The sequence below is a fragment of the Bubalus bubalis genome, chromosome 11 (genome assembly GCF_019923935.1).
Source record: "Bubalus bubalis isolate 160015118507 breed Murrah chromosome 11, NDDB_SH_1, whole genome shotgun sequence".
Taxonomy (NCBI): Eukaryota; Metazoa; Chordata; class Mammalia; order Artiodactyla; family Bovidae; genus Bubalus; species Bubalus bubalis.
The window spans coordinates 69390782-69412627 of NC_059167.1; the positions used below are offsets into that span (position 1 = coordinate 69390782).

At 36.0% G+C, this 21846-nt stretch overlaps 1 protein-coding gene across 1 annotated transcript in view; it reads right to left on the reverse strand.

Annotated features, from left to right (window-relative positions):
• SPRED1 (sprouty related EVH1 domain containing 1) overlaps window positions 1–21846 on the reverse strand; it is a 123149-nt gene that overhangs the window by 38146 nt on the left and 63157 nt on the right. Inside the window, exon 2 of the mRNA XM_006073014.4 lies at window positions 20961–21135. Coding sequence (XP_006073076.2) covers window positions 20961–21135 — 175 coding nt within the window. The remainder of the gene's footprint in view (window positions 1–20960; window positions 21136–21846) is intronic.

Below are 21846 nucleotides of genomic sequence, written 5' to 3' on the forward strand. Positions count from 1 at the left end.
TTCATAAGTTAATTTATATTAATTCATAAAATAACACATTAATTCATAAACAGTGGAAAAGACATATATATTTTGGAAAACTGCTCAATTGCAATTGTCAAAAAAGGGAAGGACATAAAAACCTGAGTGTGGTGCTATAGTCTTATTACACGAAAACTGTCACTAAATTAATTTTTAATAGATGAAAATGCTGTTAACTCTTTTTCAAAACTTCCCTAAGTTCTTTTCCAACTACTATCTGCTAGAAAAATTTCAACATGATCTATACTCATCTATACCACTTGTTTACAAACAGCATCTATTTTTTACAGGGTCCCAAAACACACAGAAAAAGAAGTTTTTAAAATGAGCTTTTAAATACACTGAGGAAACAGTAAGGATAATGAACTAGCTCTTTGACTCATACAAGTACTTATGCAAAAATGTGTTCCACCTGAAAGTTATATAAATATTGAGGTTACACACCATACCAACTTGGTACAAAAACAAAACGCCAACTAATTCTGAAGTAGATGTCAATTTATGTCATTAATTTTTACCTACAAAGTAACATTAGGATATAAAATAAATCATACTGTGCATAGTATATATTTAGCATACCACAAAAATAACTATTATTTAGGACAAGCAAACTCTGGGAGATAGTGAAGGACAGAGAAGCTTGGTGTGCTGCAGCCCATGGGGTGGCAGAGCTGGACAGGATTCAGCAAATGAAAAACAGGGAAAGGCTACTAGAGTGTAGCTATTCTGAATTTAGGAATAGGTGTCAGGAAAGAAAAATGCAGGTAATCTATTGACACAACAAATGACTCATGATTTTTGGAAGTAATTTAAAAAATACGCTTCCTAGAACATTCTGCATCACTCAGCATTTACATAATTATCAAAGCCTCCATATCTGAAGTCTAAAAATTTCTTGTCATGCAAGATATTAAAAAACTGTTTTGCTTCTGACTTTAAGTAGCATTTAAAAAATAAATGCACTCATAACATTAAGGACAATATAAATAAAAGTTTTATTAAATAATAGGGATAAAACCCATCTATCTCAAATTTTTAAAAAAGATCAATGAGTTTAAAAAGGTATAAAAGAGAAAGTAGTTAAAAGAATGTCTCAAAAGGCTATTGATGGTGGCTTTTACCCACCATCAATACTAAATCTCCATTCTTGAAAAATAAAAATAACTTTAAGGGCTGAAAGGATTCTTAAAAATTAGTGAATTCTTCCCATCTTCTACTTCCACCTGTCAACTACATCAGAACAATATGTTCTGACTTTAGTTCATTGCAGTTTTCACTATATTAATTCTGTATTGTAAGATCACCATAATATTATATTAACAGTAATAGGCATATAGGAAGCAGAGTTCAATGTTTACCACATTTGTGTTTGGAACTGTAGAAACTGTAGAAAATGGCAACTACATTTTTGCCAAGGGATGACAATCAACCAATCCAAAGGTGCCAGGTGAATTATTTATGCTTCAGGAAAAATAAGTTAACCAGATAAATTATTGGTCAATAGAGAGTTATATCTATTAATTGTTACTGTTGTTTAGTAGCTAAGTTGTGTCCAACTCTTCTACAACCCCATGGGCTGTAGCCCACCAGGCTCCTCTCTCCATGAGGTTTCCCAGGCAAGACTATGGGAGTGGGTTGTCATTTCCTTCTCCAAACGGTTCTTCCTGACCTAAGGACTGAATTTGTGTCTCCTGCATTGGCAGGAGGATTCTTTATTGCTGAGCCACCAGGGAAGTCCCATATCTATTAATTACTAATCCAGTAAAGTAACAGGTGTTCTACTGGACTGAAGTGGTTACAGCTCTCCCAGAATACATGACCTATACTTACTCTTAGAACTTTATTTTTTCCTACGTGAAGATTTAGCACAAAATGAATAATTTTAAGAAGAGTACCCTAAAAGCAACTACCAGAAGCCATTAAAAGTATAATCATAAATAAACAAGTTGTTAAAACTGTTAATACAGCTTTGCTACTTCTTAGTTGAATGTGCTTCTTTCTGGGGTTAAGGCGTTCTAGAAGTGTGAATTTCATCAGACCTCCACAGTAACCATGAAGGACATTTATAAATTCAGTCCAGTTCAATCACTCAGTCGTGTCCAACTCTTTACAACCCCATGGACTGCAGCGTGCCAGGCTTCCCTGTCCATCACCAACTCCCAGAGCTTGACTTATAAATGAGAATGTATTAATCAGATAAATCTGAAAGAAGATCATTGGCCCTGTCCTCATTTCTACGCTAAAGACAGATTATATATTAAATAATAAGCAGAAAAGATACTGAGCATAAATAACTGCAAAGTGAATATTAAGAGTGACTCAACAAGAGTAACTACAAAAGAATATATGCAAAGTAACTTGTTACCAATAACCCCTAATGGATCCACTAAGAATGTGGCTAGTTAACAAAGAAGAAATTAAAGAGTTTTAAAATCAACACTATAACTTTTGAACTCTTGACCATCTACAAATTTATTGGGATTTGGAAAAAATAATTATTTACTATAAACTATAAAAAAGCATAACAAAAAAAACTTAACTAGAAAAAGCAACAAATTCAAAAGCACTTAAATATTTTTATGCTGATCACCTCCAAAAAAAAAAAAAAGAGAGAGAGACAAAATTTCAGACTCTTACATATGAATAGACCTGATCAGGTTTGAGCAGAACTTAATCACTGCAAATAGACTGACTGGATCAGCTTTAAGAAAGGGACTTTAAGGAAGGAAGAAAAACAGGGTTATTTGGTATAACAGCTTTGCACTTTTAATATAGATCTGAATAGATCTAAGTTGGCTAAGATATACAAGTCTTTTCTAGCTAGATAAATATTTTTGGAACATGACTATTTTAATAAGATCTTAAGGTCTTTTGAGCTAGTGATAACAAAAAGAACAAATACTCTTTTTCTTCTAGAAAGGTTAAATAGGTATTATAAAAAAAAAACAACCAGATGCATAGGTGAACTCTGAATTTAAGGAAAGCAAATCTACTGTAAGCATAAATATATCAAAATCTATTATAGATGAAGGCAGAGAAGGAAGAGAAGTGGTTTTCTTACAGAAGCAGGCTAAGAGCTAAAAGAGAAAGGAAAAGAAAGAAGAAAGATGGTTAATGAGAATGGATATTCTTCACATGAGCAAAATATTTCCAAAGTAAAATGATTAAAATATGAATTACAGAAGAAACAAAATGATCCACATATACTTCCCAAGAAGAAAAAAGGTATTAAAACATAAGAGGGATTTCCGTATATAAATTAATTTTAAGCTCACAGGCTCTAAAGCTTACAGTAACTGGGTCCCCTCCAGTGTTCACCATTCATTACCCATCTGACTTAAGAATTAAATGAGGTAATATACACAAAGTATTCAAATAGCATCTGACACACAGCAGATCTTCAATACATACAGCAAGGGTGATGTTAGTCACAAGGTGATGTAACCAGCCCATAATAGAAAAGTTGCTATAAAGGCTGAGAGGCCAGTATTTACTTTTTTGAGTACAGGATGGGGAGGAGTTTGAATGATAAATAAAGGTGCTCAGGACCTCAAAGAGCTTGTTAACAGACTGATTCTACAGAGAGTGAAAACATTACAATCTCCAACATTCTTCCTTCCTCTGAAAGAAATTCTAGGATGTATTATAAAGAAAAAAAAGGAGAGGGGTGGGTTTGAGAGTCACTAAATTAAAACTTCTGAAGATATATTTCAAGTTATTTGGGGAAATATAGAGCAAATTACTGGACTATTTGTCAGAAGCATTTAAAATAGACCAAGCCAAAAATGGATATAAGTACATTTCTGTCTCACTAATAACAAGTAATAATTTGGGAAAGCAGAGTAAAAATAAACATGTACTTTCAAACTACTATGTAACTTTATTACATATGCTACCTTACAAGTAGATAACAACATGTTTACAGAAAGCATTATCTAAGATGTAGTATAGTTGGTAACTAGACAAAGAAATTATTTTGGTAACTTTAAGAAATATCTTTGAATGAGAAAAAACATTTCATTTTAAAAATAAAAACTGCATTTTAAAGTTAAATCACTTGATAAAATCAATACCTGGTAACTCAAATAGCTGCCTCCTAGTTTTCTGGATGATATAAAAAACTTTGTATCTGGATGATATAAAACCCTTTATAAAGGACATCAAGGCATTCTATAAAATATGAAACTATATTGTTATCAAATAACACATTTGTACTAATTATCTACTAATAGAAATTTGTGTTTAAAGTTGGGTTCTGAGATAAATGGGACTTTAGAAAAAAATCTAAAAAGTAACAGAAGGCAAAATGGTAGTGTTTCTTCCCAAATAATAACAGTTCAGCTACCACAAAAACAAGGGCAGGAGCCAGTATTTTAAAATATGTCAGTTTCATGAAACTCTGTTAGCCTTTGCCCTACTTCATTTTGTATTCCAAGGCTAAATTTGCCTGTTACTCCAGGTATCTCTTGACTTTCTACTTTTGCATTCTAGTCCCATATGATGAAAAGGACATCTTTTTTGAGTGTTAGTTCCAAAAGGTCTTGTAGGTCTTCATAGAATCATTCAACTTCAGCTTCTTCAGCATAATTGGCTGGGGCAGAAATTTGGATTAATGTGATACTGAATGGTTTGCCTTGGAAACAAACAGATCATTCTGTCATTTTTGAGATTATACCCAAGTACATCCTGAAATGCAAAGTCCAGCGGGCCTTAGGAAGCATCACTACGAAGAAAGCTAGTGGAGGTGATGGAATTCCAGGTGAGCCGTTTCAAATCCTAAAAGATGATGCTGTGAAAGTGCTGCACTCAATATGCCAGCAAGTTTAGAAAACACAGCAGTGGCCACAGGAGTGGAAAAGATAAGCTTTCATTTCAATTCCAAAGAAAGGGAATGCCAAAGAATGTTGAAACAACCACACAATTGCACTCATCTTACACAATAGCAAAGTCATGCTCAAAATTCTACAAGCAAGGCCTCAACAGTATGTGAACCATGAACTTCCAGCTGTTCAAACTGGATTTAGAAAAGGCAGAGGAATCAGAGATCAAATAGCCAACATCCGTTGGATCATCAAAAATCAAGAGAGTTCCAGAAAAACATCACAGAGTTCTGCTTTATTGACTACGCCAAAGCCTTTGATTGTGTGGATCACAACAACCCGTGGAAAAATTCTTAAAGAGATGGAAATACCAGACCACCTTACTTGCCTCCTGAGAAATCTGTATGCAGATCAAGAAGCAACAGTTAGAACTGGACATGGAACAATGGACTGGTCCCAAATTGGGAAAGGAGTATATCAAGGCAGTATATTGTCACCCTGCTTATTCAACTTACATGCAGAGTACATCATGTGAAATGTCTGGCTGGATGAAGCACAAGCTGGAATCCAGACTGCTGGAAGAAATATCAATAACCTCAGATACTCAGATGACACCACTCTTATGGCAGAAAGTGAAGAGGAACTAAAGAGCCTCTTGAGGAAAGTGAAAGGGGAAAGTGAAAGAGCTGGCTTAAAACTCAACATTCAAAAAACTAAGATCATAGCATTCAGTCCTATAACTTTCATGGCAAATAGATGGGGAAACAATGGAAGCAGTGACAGATTTTATTTTGCTGCTGCTGCTAAGTCACTTCAGTCGTGTCCAACTCTGTGTGACCCCACAGACGGCAGCCCACCAAGCTCCCCCGTCCCTGGGATTCTCCAGGCAAGAACACTGGAGTGGGTTGCTATTTCCTTCTGCAATGCATGAAAGTGAAAAGTGAAAGGGAAGTCGCTCAGTCGTGTCCAACTATTCGCGACCCCATGGACTGCAGCCTACCAGGCTCCTCCATCCATGGGATTTTCCAGGCAAGAGTACTGGAGTGGAGTGCCATTGCCTTCTCCGGACTTTATTTTGGGGGGCTTCCAAACTTTATTTTGGGGGGCTTCAAAATCATCCCGGATGGTGCCCGCAGCCATGAAATTAAAAGACACTTGCTCCTTGGAAGAAAAGTTATGACCAACCTAGACAGCATATTAAAAAGCAGAGACATTACCCTGCCAACAAAGGTCCATCTAGTCAAAGCTATAGTTTTTCTAGTAGTCATGTATAGATGTAAGAGTCTGATTCTAAAGAAAGCTGAGCGCTGAAGAATTGATGCTTTTGAACTGTGGTGGTGGAGAAGACTCAAGAGTCCCTTGGACTGCAAGGAGATCCAACCAGTCCATCCTAAAGGAGATCAGTCCGGAATATTCATTGGAAGGACTGAGGCTGAAGTTGAAACTCCAATACTTTGGTCACCTGATGTGAAAAACTGAGTCACTGGAAAAGAGCCTGATGCTGGGAAAGATTGAAAGCAGGAGAAGGGGAAGACAGAGGATGAGATGGTTGGATGGCATCACTGACTCGGCCATGAGTTTGAACAATCTCCGGGAGTCGGTAATGGGACAGGGAACCCCGGCGTGCTGCAGTCCACGGGGTTGCGAAGAGTTGGACACGACTAAGTGACTGAACTGAAACAGTGTCATGAAAAAAACCTGAAGAACTGCTCCAGATTGAAGGAGAATAAAGACACATGACAGCTAAATGCTACTTGTACTGAGAGAACAAAAAATGTTTTAAGAACATTATCAGAAGAGTTGGCAAAACTGAAATATGGGCTGTAGATTAAAGACCTATATTTATGTTAAATTTCCTAAATATGATAATTACACTGTGACTATGTAATTAAAATGGAAGGCAGAGCAAAGATTTAGAAAGTAATATCAGTGTAAGGTTTTAAGATCTCAAATTTGAAAACCTAAGTGAAACAGCAATTTCCAAGAAAAATTATAACTTCTCAAAGCTGAATGAAAAAAAAAGAAAACCATTAGAAACCTGTAACTATTAAGGAAACTGGAGTCGTAGAAAATATAACTGAAATGGGGTGTTATGAGGGAAGAGGAGATGAAATACAAAACAGAGAAGTGAACTGTCACAATTAGGTTACTACTCTGACTCCTAGTGGCAAATTCTTGGGCACAGTCAGTGTGACCCAGCTTCTTTACTTGACTCTTTCCCGAGTCCCCACAGGATGTCAGAACTCTGAATTGAAAGAATAAAACTAAATAAGCTTAAACAATTCTCTTCACCCTCCACTGGGTCTGCATAATTTGGAGAGAGGTCCATACAATTCTGATGAAATCAATCTTGGTGACTTAAGACTTTAACAGCCATGAACCTTTGTTAACTGACTTACACAGCAATATGTACGTAACACAAAAACCATTTCAAAACACAAGAATATCCAAATACATAATGACAGCTGTGGATTTTTAACCTTTAAGTTGAAACAAACACACACACACAAAGGATATATAAGATTTGATTAATTTAATAAGTGAGATTAAAATTTATAAAGTCAAACTTTTATATTAAAAAAATTTGAAGTCTTTCAAAAAGCTATGGATATTGGAAAGAGGAAAGGTATCAAATCAATAACTGAAGTTTCTACCTCAAGAAACTCGAAAAAGAAGAGCAAAATAAATCCAAAGCAAACTGAAGGAAGAAAATACCAAAGGAAAGAAATCAACAGAAATAGAAACTGAAAATAGATGGGGAGGAAAAAAAAAAAAAACAGCTGATCTAAAAAAAAAAAAAAAAGAAAAGAAAAAGCAAAACTAATCTCTAGTAAGATTGACAAGTTAAAAATAAAGATACAAATCACCAATTTTAGGAATGAAACATGAGTTGCTGCTAAGATCCTGTAGCCTTTCAAAGAGTACTTGAGAAGATGGTTATTTGAGACATTAGTCTGCCATCTTCTCCGTCAGCTAGCTTTCCGACTTAGTTGTATTCCTTGCCCCAAAAAAGAAAAAAAAAAAGAGTACTTGAGATACTAAAAACACTTTTACACTGATATTAGACAGCTTGGAAGTGGACCAATTCTTTGAAAATCACATTATTATCAAAACTCAACCAAGATAAAACAGATGAACCTAAATAGTCCTATAAGCCTTGAAGAAACTGAATTTGTAATTTAAAAGCTTGCAAAGAGACTTTTCTTGGGAATTCCCTGGCCACCCAATTATTAGGATTTCAAACATTCACTGCCAAGGGCCTAGGTTCAATTCCTGGTTGGGGAACTAAGATCCTAAAAGTTGCAGAGAGTGGCCAAAAGAGAGAGAGAGAGAGATCTCTATACACTGAGACAGTTTTAGTGGAGAATTCTACCAAATATTTTCAGAGAAACTAACATCAATTTTACACAAACTCTTTCAGAAAACAGAAGCGGAAGGAATACTACACAATTCATTTTATGAGGCCACCAGTATGCTGATACCAACACCACACAAAGATAGTAATACCAAAAGAAAGAATATTATAGACCAGTACCTCTCAATAACTTAAATACAAAACTCCTCCAAAAAATAGCAGCAAATCAAACCCAGTAACATATAAAAAGATTATACACCATGATCTAGTGGGATTTATTCCAGAAATACAAGGCTGAGTCAACACTGGGGGAAAAAAAAAAAAGTGTAATCTATGGTATCAACAAGCTGAAGATGTGAACATAATCAACTGACACAGAAAACTCATCTGCCTAATTCCAAAATCCATCCATGATAAAAATTATCAGCAACTCAATAAAAATCATCTGTAACAAACTCTGCAACTAATATCATACTCAAGAGTGAAAGAGTGAATTGTTTCTGCTAAGATCTAAAAAAGGCAAGGATGTCCACTATGACCATTCTTATTCAACACAAAATTTAAAGTTCTAGCCACTGTAATAAGGAAAGAAAAAGAAATAAAAGGCATACAGATGGAAAAGGAAGAAATAAAGCTGCTCATACTTACAGATGACAACAATGGCCTATATTAGAAAACCCCAAGGAATCTACCAGAACACCTCATAGTTCAGCAAGACTGATGAAGTGAATTTCTGTTCACACAAACAGCATGCACTAACCAAAACTACAAACACAACAGTGTATAAAACTGCTCCATGGAAAATCAAACACTTAGATATACACTTAATAAAATGTATCTTTAGGATCTATACATTGAAAATTACAAAATGCTAATGAAACTGAAAGACCTAAACTGGAGACAAATCACACTCATAGATTGGAATTTTCAACACAATAAGGATGTCAGTTCTCCCAAAACTGACCAACCAATTCTGTAGACAATGACAATTTCATTCTAAAATTTTTATGGAAAGGCACAGATACCAGGACAGTTAAAATAATATTGAAAAATAAAATGGGAGAGATCACTTTGCCCACTATTAGCGCTTACAATACAGCTACAGTGAAATAGTGTGTGATTCCTATGGAGGGACAGAGCAATGGAAGAAAATGGAGAACCTACAAAAAAACTCTCAGCTAATTTTTAATAAGAGCTGTTGTTCAGTTGCTTATTCATGTCTGACTCTTTGTGACCTCAAGGACTGCAGCATGCCAGGCTTCCCTGTCCTTCACCATCTCCCACCGTTTACTCAAACTCATGTTCATTGAGTAGGTGATGCCACCCAATCATCTCATCCTCTGTCATCCCCTTCCCCTCCGGCCTTCAATCTTTCCCAGCATCAGGGTCTTTTCTAATGAGTCAATTTTTTGCATCAGGTGGCCAAAGTATTGGAACTTCAGCTTTAGCATCAGTCCTTCCTATGAATGTTCAGGGTCAATTTCTATTAGGATTGACTGGTTTGATGTCCTTGCAGTCCAAGGGACTCTCAAGAGTCTGCTCCAACACCACAGTTCAAAAGCATCAATTCTTCAGTGCTCAGCTTTCTTTATAGTCCGACTCTCACATCCATACATGACTACTGGAAAAACCATAGCTTTTACTGGATCAATCTTTGTTTGCCAAATAATGTCACTGCTTTTTAATATGCTGTCTAGATTGGTCATAACTTTTCTTCCAAGGAGCAACCATCTTTTAATTTCATGGCTGCAGTCATCATCTGCAGTGATTTTGGAGCCCCCAAAAATAAAGTCTCTCACTGTTTCCCCATCTGTTCGCCATGAAGTAATGGGGCCAGATGCCATGATAATCATTTTTTTAGTCTGGAGTTTTAAGCCAGCTTTTTCACTCTCCTTTTTCACCTTCATCAAAAGGCTCGTTAGTTCCTCTTCACTTTCTGCCGTAAGAGTGGCGTCATCTGCATATATGAGGTTATTGATATTTCTCCCAGCAATCTAATTCCAGCTTGTGCTTCATCCAGCCCAGTGTTTCACATGATGTACTCTGCATACAAGGTAAAAAAAAATGGTGACAGTATACAGACTTGACGTACTCCTTTCCCAATTTGGAGCCAGTCTGTTGTTTCAAGTCCAGTTCTAACTGTTTCTTCTTGAACTGCATACAGATATCTCAGGAGGCAAGTAAGGTGATCTGCTATTTCCATCTCTTTAAGAATTTTTTATAGTCTGTTGTGATCCAGAGTCAAAGGCTTTAGTGTAGTCAATGAAACAGAAGTAGATGTTTTTCTGGAATTTTCTCTTGCTTTTGCGATGATCCGATGGATGTTGGCTATTTGATCTCTGGTTCCTCTGCCTTTGCTAAATTCAGAACATCTGGAAGTTCATGGTTCACATACTGTTGAAGCCTCGCTTTGAGAATTTTGAGCATTATTTTGCTAGCACATGAGATGAGTGCAGTTGTGTGATAGTTTGAACATTCTTTGGCATTGCCTTTCTTTGAGACTGGAATTAAAACTGACCTTTTCAGTCCTGTGGCCACTGTTGAATATTCCAAATCTGCTGGCATATTCACTGCAGCACCTCCACAGTATCATCTTTTAGGATTTGAAATAGCTCACCTGGAATTTCATCACCTCCACTAGCTTTGTACTTAGTGATGCTTCCTAAGACCCACTTGACTTCACAATCCAGGATGTCTGGTTCTAGGTGAGTGATCACACCATCATGGTTATCTGGGTCATGAAGATCTTTTTTGTATAGTTCTTCTGTGTATTCTTGCCATCTCTTCTTAATATCTTCTGCTTCTGTTAGGTTCATACCATTTCTATCCTTTATTGTTCCCACTCTGCATGAAATGTTCCCTTGGTATCTCTAATTCTCTTGAAGAGATCTCTAGTCTTTCCCATCGTATTATTTCCTTCTTTCTTCACAATGATCACTTAGGAAGGCTTTCTCATCTCTCCCTGCTATTCTTTGGAACTCTGCATTCAGACGGATGTATCTTTCCTTTTCTCCTTTGCCTTTCACTTCTCTTCTTTTCATAGCTATTTGTAAAGCCTCCTCAGACAACCGTTTTGCCATGATGCATTTCTTTTTCTTGGGTATGGTTTTGATCACCGCCTCCTGTACAGTGTTACGAACCTCTGTCCATAGTTCTTCAGAACTCTGTCTATCAGATCTAAGGCTTTGAATCTATTTGTCACTTTCACTGTATAATCATAAAGGATTTGACTTAGGTCATATCTGAATGATCTAGCGGTTTTCCCTACTTTCTTCAATTTAAGCCTGAATTTTGCAATAAGGAATTCATGATCTGAACCACAGTCAACTCCCAGTCTTGCTTTTGCTGACTGTATAGAGCTTCTCCATCTACAGCTGCAAAGAATATAATCAATCTGATTTTGGTATTGACCATCTGGTGATGTCCATGTGTAGAGTCTTCTCTTGTGTTGTTGGAAAAGGGTGTTTGCTTTAACTAGTGCAGTCTCTCGGCAAAACTCTGTAAGCCTTTGCCCTGCTCCATTTTGTACTCTAAGGACAAACTTGATGGTTATTCCAGATACCTCTTGAGTCCCTAATTTTGCATTCCAGTCCCCAGTGATAGAAAGGACATCTCTTTTTTTTTTTTGGTGTTAGCTCTAGAAGGTCTTGTAGTTCTTCATAGTGAAAGAGCGCAGAAGTGATTTAATAGATGAACAAGCAGTGGTCCTAGAAAACAGTTGGGCATTCATAGGCAAAAGAAATGAAAACTGACTTAACCATCATATATAAAAAAATTACTTAAAATGGATGACAGCCTTAAATATGAAATGTAAAATTTTAAAACTTAAAATAGTATAAATCTTCAGGGACCCAGGGTAAGGAAATGCATTCTCTAATATGATTCCAAAATCACAATCCATGACAGGAAAAACAGATAGACTGAACTTCATCAATTTAAACTTCGCTCTATAAAATATTCCATGAAGGTTAAAAAGACAATCTATAGACTGGGAGAAAATATTTGCAATCATATATCCTGATAAAGGACTAGTATCTGGAAAATAAAAAGAGAAACTTTTGAAACACAGCAGCAAAAAAAACAAATAATCCAATGAGAAAACAGGAAAAGAACACAAAGAGATATTTCACCAAAGAAGATACAAATAAGTAAACAGAAAGATATTCAACCCTAACCATTATGGAAATGCAAATTAAAACTACAATGAGCTAGCTCTATGCACCTATTAACACAACTGAAAAACACTGACTACACAAAATGATTGTCGGACACGACTGAGTGCACATTCATATATACACGTTGGCCATTATAATAGCTTAATGGCAATGAGAATGTAATGGAAAGAATGTGAAATATATTACAATCAGGTATAAAAGGAAAAGATGAAGCCAAGATAATCATGAACCTCACTGACTAAATCAACCAATATAAATCAATAACTAAAGAGTGAAATGATGTTAATTCAAAACAAGTAATACAGGAAGTAAATGAAAAAAAATGGCATCACTGATTCAACTGATTTGAATTTGAGCAAACTCCAGAAGACAATGAAGGACAGGGATGCCTGGTGTGCTGCAGTCCATGGGACTGCAAAGAATCAAACATGACTGAACGACTGAACAACAACAATATGCAGGTTATTTTCAAATACCTTTTAATACTGATTTCTAACAACTGCACAGTGATAAGAGAATAGACTCTGTATGATCTCTTGACCATGAAATTTTTTAAACCTTATTTTACATCCCTGGATATGTTCCAATGTCTTCTGCTTTATAGTCTATGGGAACTTGAATAGAATTTGCATCCTATTAAATGAATATTTTATAAATCTTAATTATGTTGCATTGGTTCATAGTGTTTTTTAGGTCTACTATATCCTTCTACTTTTCTATTCACTCTACTAACTTTTGAGAGTTTGATATCGAAACTTCAACTGATATCAAAAATCTTATTTTATCTACTTAAAAAAAGAATTGTAGTATATAGTAGAATTGTATGCATTAATAACTCTGTTCTGTATTTTCCAAGTTTCTGTTAAATGCGTTATCATACTTTCATAATTTAAAAAATAAAATATGAAAAAAATTGAAAAAAATTAAGAGGAAGTATAGTGTCATCTGTAAAGAGAGTGCTGAAGTGCTAAGCTGATGTTTTCTAAAAAGAGGAAATAACAGCAACCAGGAAGATAATATGAGAATATTCTAAAACTAAAATTTTCAGGAAACCATACAGAGTGTGTACTAATTTTTTGCTCCCGAAGAAAGAGAACAGAAATACAGCAGTCATATTTCTTCCTCTTCAAAGAATATCAATAATACTCAAGAATGAACTATTATCAAACTGCTGTGAGGTCACAAAATTCATCATTGTACAAAAAATTAGCCATACAATTTATTATCTTTTCCAATGGACTGACCCTAAAATGAACAGGTTATTCTACGGGGAGGGAGGTGGGAGGAGGGTACAGGATGGGGAACACGTGTACACCCATGGCGTATTCATGTTGATGTATGGCAAAACCAATACAATATTATCAAGTAATTAGCCTCCAATTAAAATAAATAAATTTAAATTAAAAAAATTAAAAAATAAACTAAATGAATGTCATCATTAGCATTTCTTTCTATCACAACCCTTCACAGCAAAACTGGTCTGCCCAAGGAGCTTCCTCCAACTTAAATTTCCTATTTGTCTGTCTGTGATTACCTGTGACAATAAAACAGAAATTGTTCCTGACATTATTATTTCCTCAAGACTAGCAAGATGGAGGGAGAAGGAAATGGCAACCCACTCCAGTATTCTTGCCTAGAGAATCCTGTGGACAGAGGAGCCTGGTGGGCTGCTATTCATAGGGTCACACAGAGTCGGACATGACTGAAGCGACTTAGCGTGGATGCATGCACTGGAGAAGGAAATGGCAACCTACTCCAGTGTTCTTGCCTGGAGAATCCCAGGGACAGAGGAGCCTGGTGGGCTGCCGTCTATCGGGTCACACAGAGGCGGACACGACTGAGGCGACTTAGCAGCAGCAAGATGGATGTCCATGTTCTCCATTCCAGATAAAACCTGCAATATGCTATCTTTCATAGTTATTTAGTTAATGGAAAACAGAGGATAACATTTTCCCCAAGTTCAATGTATGCTTTTAGTGAACTATGAGTAATTCAGTAAGGCAATATCACAGAAATGTTGCCTTTGGGAAACAAGCAGATAGATTCAAAGAAGTAAGGGTCAGATTATACAAGTTTATTGTGGTGAAATTAAGGAGATGAAATTGTCTCTAGGAAACTGAGGGGAACTACTAAAGGAATTATCAGACAAAAGCTTTAGAAAGTTCAGTATTGTAAGCAATATAAAAGTTAGAAAGAGGTAAAACTGTGCTTTGAAAAAATATTAGAAGCCTTTTCTGAACTGAGGTTTCTGTCTTCATTCATTTACATATCCCCAGTGCCTAGAACAGTGATATCTAGCAAATAGATGCTCAATAAATAGTTATTACATGAAAGACTCATCTTTAAATACTGAACTTTCCCTTTTAGTAACGTGGATTCAGTGAAATTCCTTTAGTGTAAGCTAAGATTAAAACTCAGCAACATATTGTCCACTGAAATCTGTATAAATGGGTGGTTTAAATGATTTACAAGGAAAATTCAGATTGGATTAAAAAAGAAATAAAAGATACTAAAGTCAGAAGAAATCTAGTGAAATGGGACACACGGATAATACAGTAAGCATGAAACTGTACAGAAAGGGGTGGGAAATAAAACAGAAATGACATGAAACCACAAAATTCTGGTAACAAGCAGATCCAGAAGAGTAACCTGATAAAATGAAGACCAGAAGAAAAGTCAAGTAGCCAAGAAATGATGTTGAGGGTCCAATGTGGAAAAGCTGGCATTGAGAGGGAATTTCTAAGATCAGTAGATGAAAATAAAAGCTAAAGGATGGTGTTCTGAATGGTACAGAGAGTATCAATAAAAATTTTAAGTGCGTGGGTTATATAGAACTTTCTGTGAGAATAAGGAACAAAATGCTGACACTACCTCTACGCCCAGCCCACTCATTTCCCTAACTCTCTAGTATTATGGTGAATAGGAGAACCAGTCTCTTTTGAGAGAGAGCTGCTAAGTCCTAAGGGGAGAGCTAATTAATGGAATTGGTTTTTAGAGGGAGAAGAGTACTGTGAAGGACTGAAGTTTCACAATGGAAAAATTCACAGTTGGCACAGTGGAAAAAGCTAAGTAGTAAACTGTTATTCTGTACTTTTATAAAGTTCAATCCAAGGTACAAAGATGTTTCCCTGTTCTTTTGGGGCTTTCCATGGTGGTAAGGAGAATGAGTCTCATTTTTAATAAGCTACTGCTATGTTATAATCACTTTACTCTTTTTCTAAAAAATAAATACTCTAATTTTGCTTTAGGCTCTAATAACTGTTAAGAAACTCCGTTTTTAAAAAGTTCAAAAGTTTTGGACTTCCCTGGTAGTCCAGTGGTTAAGAATCTGCCTGCCAATGCAGGGGATATTGGTTTGACCCCTGGTTGAGAAAGATTCCATATGATGCGCGGCAACTAAGCCCATGCACCACAACTACTGAGCCTGAGTTCTACAGCCTGTGAGCCGCAAACCCTTGAGCCCACACTCTGCAACCAGAGGCCATCGCAATGATAAGCCTGCATATGATAATTAAAGAGCAGCCCCTGCTCCTTGCAAATGGAGAAAGCCCATGCACAGCAACAAAGATCCAGTGCAACAAGAACAAAATATTTTTAAATGTACCATTTTAAACAATATAACTGTTATCTCACATGTGTGTGTTGTGTGTTAAATCACTTCAGTTGTATCCAACTCTTTGCGACCCTATGGACTGCAGTCTGCCCACGGGACTCCTCTGTCCATGGGATTCTCCAGTCAAGAATATTGGAGTGAGTTGCCATTCCCTTCACCAGGGGATCTTCCCGACCCTGGCGTCTCTTACATCTCCTGCATTAGCAGGCAGGTTCTTTCCCACTAGTGCCACATTTCATAGGCCTTTTAATTTTTATAAACCACTTTTTATCCACAACCTAATTATTAATCAAAAAAATTACTTAATCTCCTTGGCAACTTTCTAAACTTGATGTTTCCTATTTTTTCTTTCTTCAAGAAAGAAAAATTTCTTATAAATTCTAAGTTTATAATGATAGCTATCTTCTAATTTACTTTAACATTGCACCGTGAATTCTTCCATTTTCCACAGAACATCTTAAGTAACCCAGGGGTTGTAGAGTCTGATTGTATCTTTCTACATAGCCTACTTCACTTTTGTCATCTCTTGGCACAGTATGCTTTAAAAAGCACAATAACATTAATTAGTGAATTTATAGTATTTTACTGTCCTACTACAAAAGCTTAAGAATGGCTAATTTAGATCCCCAAAGTTATTTAAAACTTTGTTTAGAAGGCAATATTTTAGCAAAATTTTGATATTACTGAAAGTTTATTCAGGTACTTATAAGGACTTTAAAATGTGCTATAATTTAATGTTTTAGATTTTCTAGTCACATACAATTCAACTAAAAACAGTCAAATAATTTAACCTATATATATTGTAAGTTGATAAAATGTCAGTCTATAAAATAAAAATGTCACACTAATAGAGAAGAGCAACTATGTAAAAATGAATACAAAAGAGAGTTTCTATCATGGTGAATCTAAAGCTCTATAGTAAAGATTATCTATACAAATTAACAGTTAAGTTTTAGTTGGCATTTAAGGGAGAAATCAAAGCTATAAAGATTTAGAAGCAAACACAGGATACAACTCACACATATCAAGAAAAGGGTTCTGAGAATCTATGCTTGTCAGAGACCACTCTATATATCTATCTCCAAGTGTCTGGGAGAAAGATAGTACTTTCATTATCTTGGGCTACACCACCAAAGCCTAGTGTTTTTAAAATTTTCTCTGAATTATCAACAAAGTATGAAAGCCAATTACATAAAGCAGCGCTTTCCAACTTTTTCAACAGGCGTACTCAGAAAAACAACAATTATAAGGCAATCAGGAAAGAGGAGGAACCTCGTGGTTAAGAGGTAACCAGCCTGGGAAGCTCCTGCCACTTATATCTATTCATGGCATACAGCTTGGGAAGCTCTAATGTAGATCATCAAAAGGTCAACTTGGAAATAAATTCACAAAAACAAGCAAGTTATAGGCAAGCATCATAGGAAATAATTTCAGTTCACTCTGAATAAATGAATGAATGAGTACCAAGCCAATTATACAAAATGTCACCTTTCTGAAAAAATCCTCATCAGCTTTCTCTTGATTTGTGCTCCCTTTCTTATTAAAACAAAATAAACAAAAAAGAGTGAAATATAAACCTCTGGGAAGCGTAACAGGACATTTTTAAAACAAGTACTGTAAACCTAAGACTAGAAAAACTTTCTACCAAATACTTCTTTCACTCTTCAGAAAAGTTATCTTTCATCTTCACCACTGTTACCAGTATTTTGACTATTATAAGCCCTCTTTAAAATATCTAGTATTTATTAGCTATGCCAGTGGCTATAGGCACCTCATTACTAATTATCTATTCTTTCTTAAAGGGCATAAGTTTTTTCCTGAGGTATGAGGGGCAGGTATCTTACTTTATTTCTAGAATTCATCCAAGGTAGAAGATTCTACGATGTCACCAACAGACAAAATGAACAGAGAACAGAGTTTTTTTAGCAGTATTTTTTAAATGATTATTATACAGGAACAGTATTAAAATGCAGTTTATCATCAAGAAGGATTTTAAAGAAAACTATCATTAACTTGGGAAGACTTTGCAAACTTATGGATTCAACCATCACAGTGAACATCTTTTTTATATTACTAGAACCCAGAAAAATGGATTAAAATAAAACCAATTGGTAAAAATATCTAGAGAAATGGACATTAATGACCTCAAAATGCAGTGAAAACGAATACATACTTTAATTCTATAACTGCTTCAGAAGTATCTTAGAAGTGTATTATGCAGCAGAGGGGGCCAATTAATCTGTTTATATCAATGTCACTTCCCATTTGTCTTGAGACTTCACAAAACTGCTATCTTCAATTTATAGCCATGTATTATTGCTCTGCCTTTGATCATACAATTTGAGCATACAATTCAAATGCTTTATTACAGCTATTCCCTACAGAAATAAGGCAATCCTACACAGAGATACACTTATCATTCCTATTTCACAAATAGTAAGCTTTCTCAAGGAGAAACGGCTAACTGAAACAACAGTTATGATTCCTAGGTCAGTGTTTCCATCAAAAGGACCTATTTTCTTGTTAGTTTATTATTTTACACCTAAGGATTATGTTAAAGGCACTTTTTTATGTCTCATCACAGAAAGTAAGTTTGGATTATGTCCAAATCCCAGGCTTATTCTCACTAAGCTTTATGTCAAAAATCACACTCTGAGCAACAACCTGAAACATCAATCTGAGCTTATTCTCTGACTAGCCTTCACTCCTAGTGATGCAAATTTGGTTCCTTATTTAATTATCTTCAAGTAAACTGTCCACATTCATTAATATGGCCAATACAGTAGTCCCTTGGTATCCATAGGGGACTGGTTCCAGTATCTGCCTTGTCTGTTTGGCCCCTGCTGACACCAAAATCTGCAGATGTTAAAGTTCTTTCACATAATGACATTGAATTTGCATATAACCATATGCATCCCCTCTCCCATATATTTTAAATGATTCTCCAAATTATTGATAATACCAAATATAAAGTCAATGCTATGTAAATAGTTGGCAGCACAAGGCAAATTTAGGTTTCACCTTCTGGAATCTTTTCCCAAATATTTTCCATCTGTGGTTGTTTGAATCCACAGATGTGAAACCTATGGATATGTAGGGCTGACTGGGTTCTGTTTCATTTTGATTTTTTTCTTTCTCTATTTCATATCTAGGTCATCATTCCATGTTCTTATGATTTCTCAGCAAGATGTTTTTCTCCAATTCTTTCTCCACCTTTGATATCTCTCTTCTCTTTTTCCATCTCTACTATTAAGAAATGCCTTTGTGTGCTGTGTACTAAGTCACTTTAGTTGTGTCTGACTTTGCTACCCTATGAACTGGTGCCCATCAGGTTCCTCTCTCCATGGGGTTCTCCAGACAAGAATACTGGAGTGGGTTGCCATGCCCTCGTCCAGAGGATCTTTCTGACCCAGGAATCAAACCCACATCTCTTACGTCTCCTGCACTGGCAGGTGGGTTCTTTAACCACTTAGACTGTGACTGTTTTACTCAGATTCTAAAACCTACAACTTCTCCAACAACACTTCCCAGTCATCAATAGCTTGGACAAAAAGCATTACTTGTACGTACAGGTCACCATGGGCTCTTTCTTAGAAGTCTACAGGCTATATTTTAAATAAGCATCAGTATATGCTGGCCACTGTGTTATCCAAGGTCAGAACCACATTTAAATATTTACACTTTTAGAAATGACATGTTAACTTTATTATACATACTTCTGACTTCAACTGGGGTTTCTTATAAGCCTAAAACCACATTCTGATTAACTAGATACATCATCAGAAGGGAATCCTAAATTTGTAAAAAATTAAAAGTCTTTCAAGATGATTTAGGGAAGTCATTAAATCAGATTTAACTGAGACAGAAACTGGAGCACAGACAAGTTAGCTAACCTTTTAAATTACTGAAATAATTCAGGAGTAAAAAATATGCAGAAACCAAGAATCAAAATTAAAAGTAGGTTTATTCAAAATATTTATATATGAATATTATTCAAAACTTAAAACATTTTCAATAGAAATAATATTATAGATGCTGAATGAGCTCACAAAGCAGTCTACAAATACATATTAATAGTTAAAGGGAATTCTAGCTATTTCCAAGAGCCTTGGAAATTTTGAGCACTTTATTCTCATTTTCTAAGTTCTGCTTGATGCAGAAACGACATTAACATTTCTCAGCTTCTCAGATATGATTATTTTTCGGCTCATAAATGAAATAAAGGAGAAACAGTTTTCTACACTAATTAAGAGAGTAGATGCCTAACATTACCAAAGGTTGAATTCAAAATTTAAAACATATGAATGTAAGGAAACACTTATCTGTGTAGAAGATAGTAGAATTAAAACCTAGGATGGCTACCTACTAGTCACATGATGAGCCTCGGCTGATAGAGGATGAAGGGAGCATGAATCTGAGAACACAAGAGTCTAGAGTAGGGGCCAGATATCACTGCAGTGTGAAAGCAGCCACAGATAAGACGTTAACAAATGAGCTTGGCTATGTTTCAACAAATTTTTTTATGGACACTGAAATTTGAATTTCATGTTCATAAAACCATTACTGATTTTTTTCAGTCATTTAAACATGCAAAATCCATTCTTAACTCATGGGCTGTACAAAAACACACAACAGGCCTGGATTTGGCCTGTGGACTATAGCGCCAGTCTCCAATTTAAGTAACAGTGGGGAGAAGGCGAGGAAGTGCACCTGGTTTAAAACTAGGGGGACTATTCATGAATGTTCTTGCATTAAACCTAATCAGAAAAACAGCTCCCCTTCAACATGTGTACAATAATACCAGTCCCAGGTGCAAAGAAAACAGGCATATTGTGCTGTCTTTAAAAGAGTTACAGAAACAATCATCAATCTAGGACAAAAACAATTTCCATAAATAACAGTATACTAATCATAATTTTACAGAGAATTCATTCTGTACAACTTAAAATTATAGCAAAAGATGCATTATTCATTACCATTTTGTCCCTGAGTCGCTCTCCACGGATAAAAAAGTCAGCACAGCCATTCTCTTCCTGGTGAGGGACTTTGAAGACAGTGACGCAGCTTAGTCCACTCCCTCCAAGTGGTAACCATCCACCACTTGAGTCATCCCGGGTCATCACCACAGCTCGCACTCGTGCATAACTATTACTAAAATAGATGCAAAGATTAGAAATTAGCTTTTCCATAAACAAAAAACCAGCCAATATGTCAGTCTTCTTTGAGAAACCAAAGACCACATCACTTAACGTGTGGTACCTAACGTGTGGTACCTAAGTGTTTACTACTTCCATGACAGTCCAGAGAAAGTAATCTAATTGAAAAAGGTCAAAACCCGGAGTAACTAACTTAGAGGTTAACTTTTATTTTGAAGACCAATCTCACAATGAAAGACTACAGATCTCTTATTCCACCACTTGAGTAGTTCAAGCAAATTTGATTGCCATGGAACAAGTAATGAAGGATCCTAAAGACAAACTTGGAGAAGGCAATGGCACCCCACTCCAGTACTCTTGCCTGGAAAATCCCATGGACGGAGGAGCCTGGTAGGCTGCAGTCCATGGGGTCGCGGAGAGTCGGACATGACTGAGCGACTTTACTTTCACTTTTCACTTTCCTGCATTGGAGAAGGAAATGGCAACCCACTCCAGTGTTCTTGCCTGGAGAATCCCAGGGACAGGGGAGCCTGGTGGGCTGCCATCTAACTGAAGTGACTTAGCAGTAGCAAAGACAAACTATAGAGACTACCGTCAAACTTGTCTATATATGTCCATCTCCTAGCATATAACCAGACAAAATACTGTTGTATTCTAGCACATTTAATTGTGACACCTCTATGCTTCTAACATTTCTGAAATACAT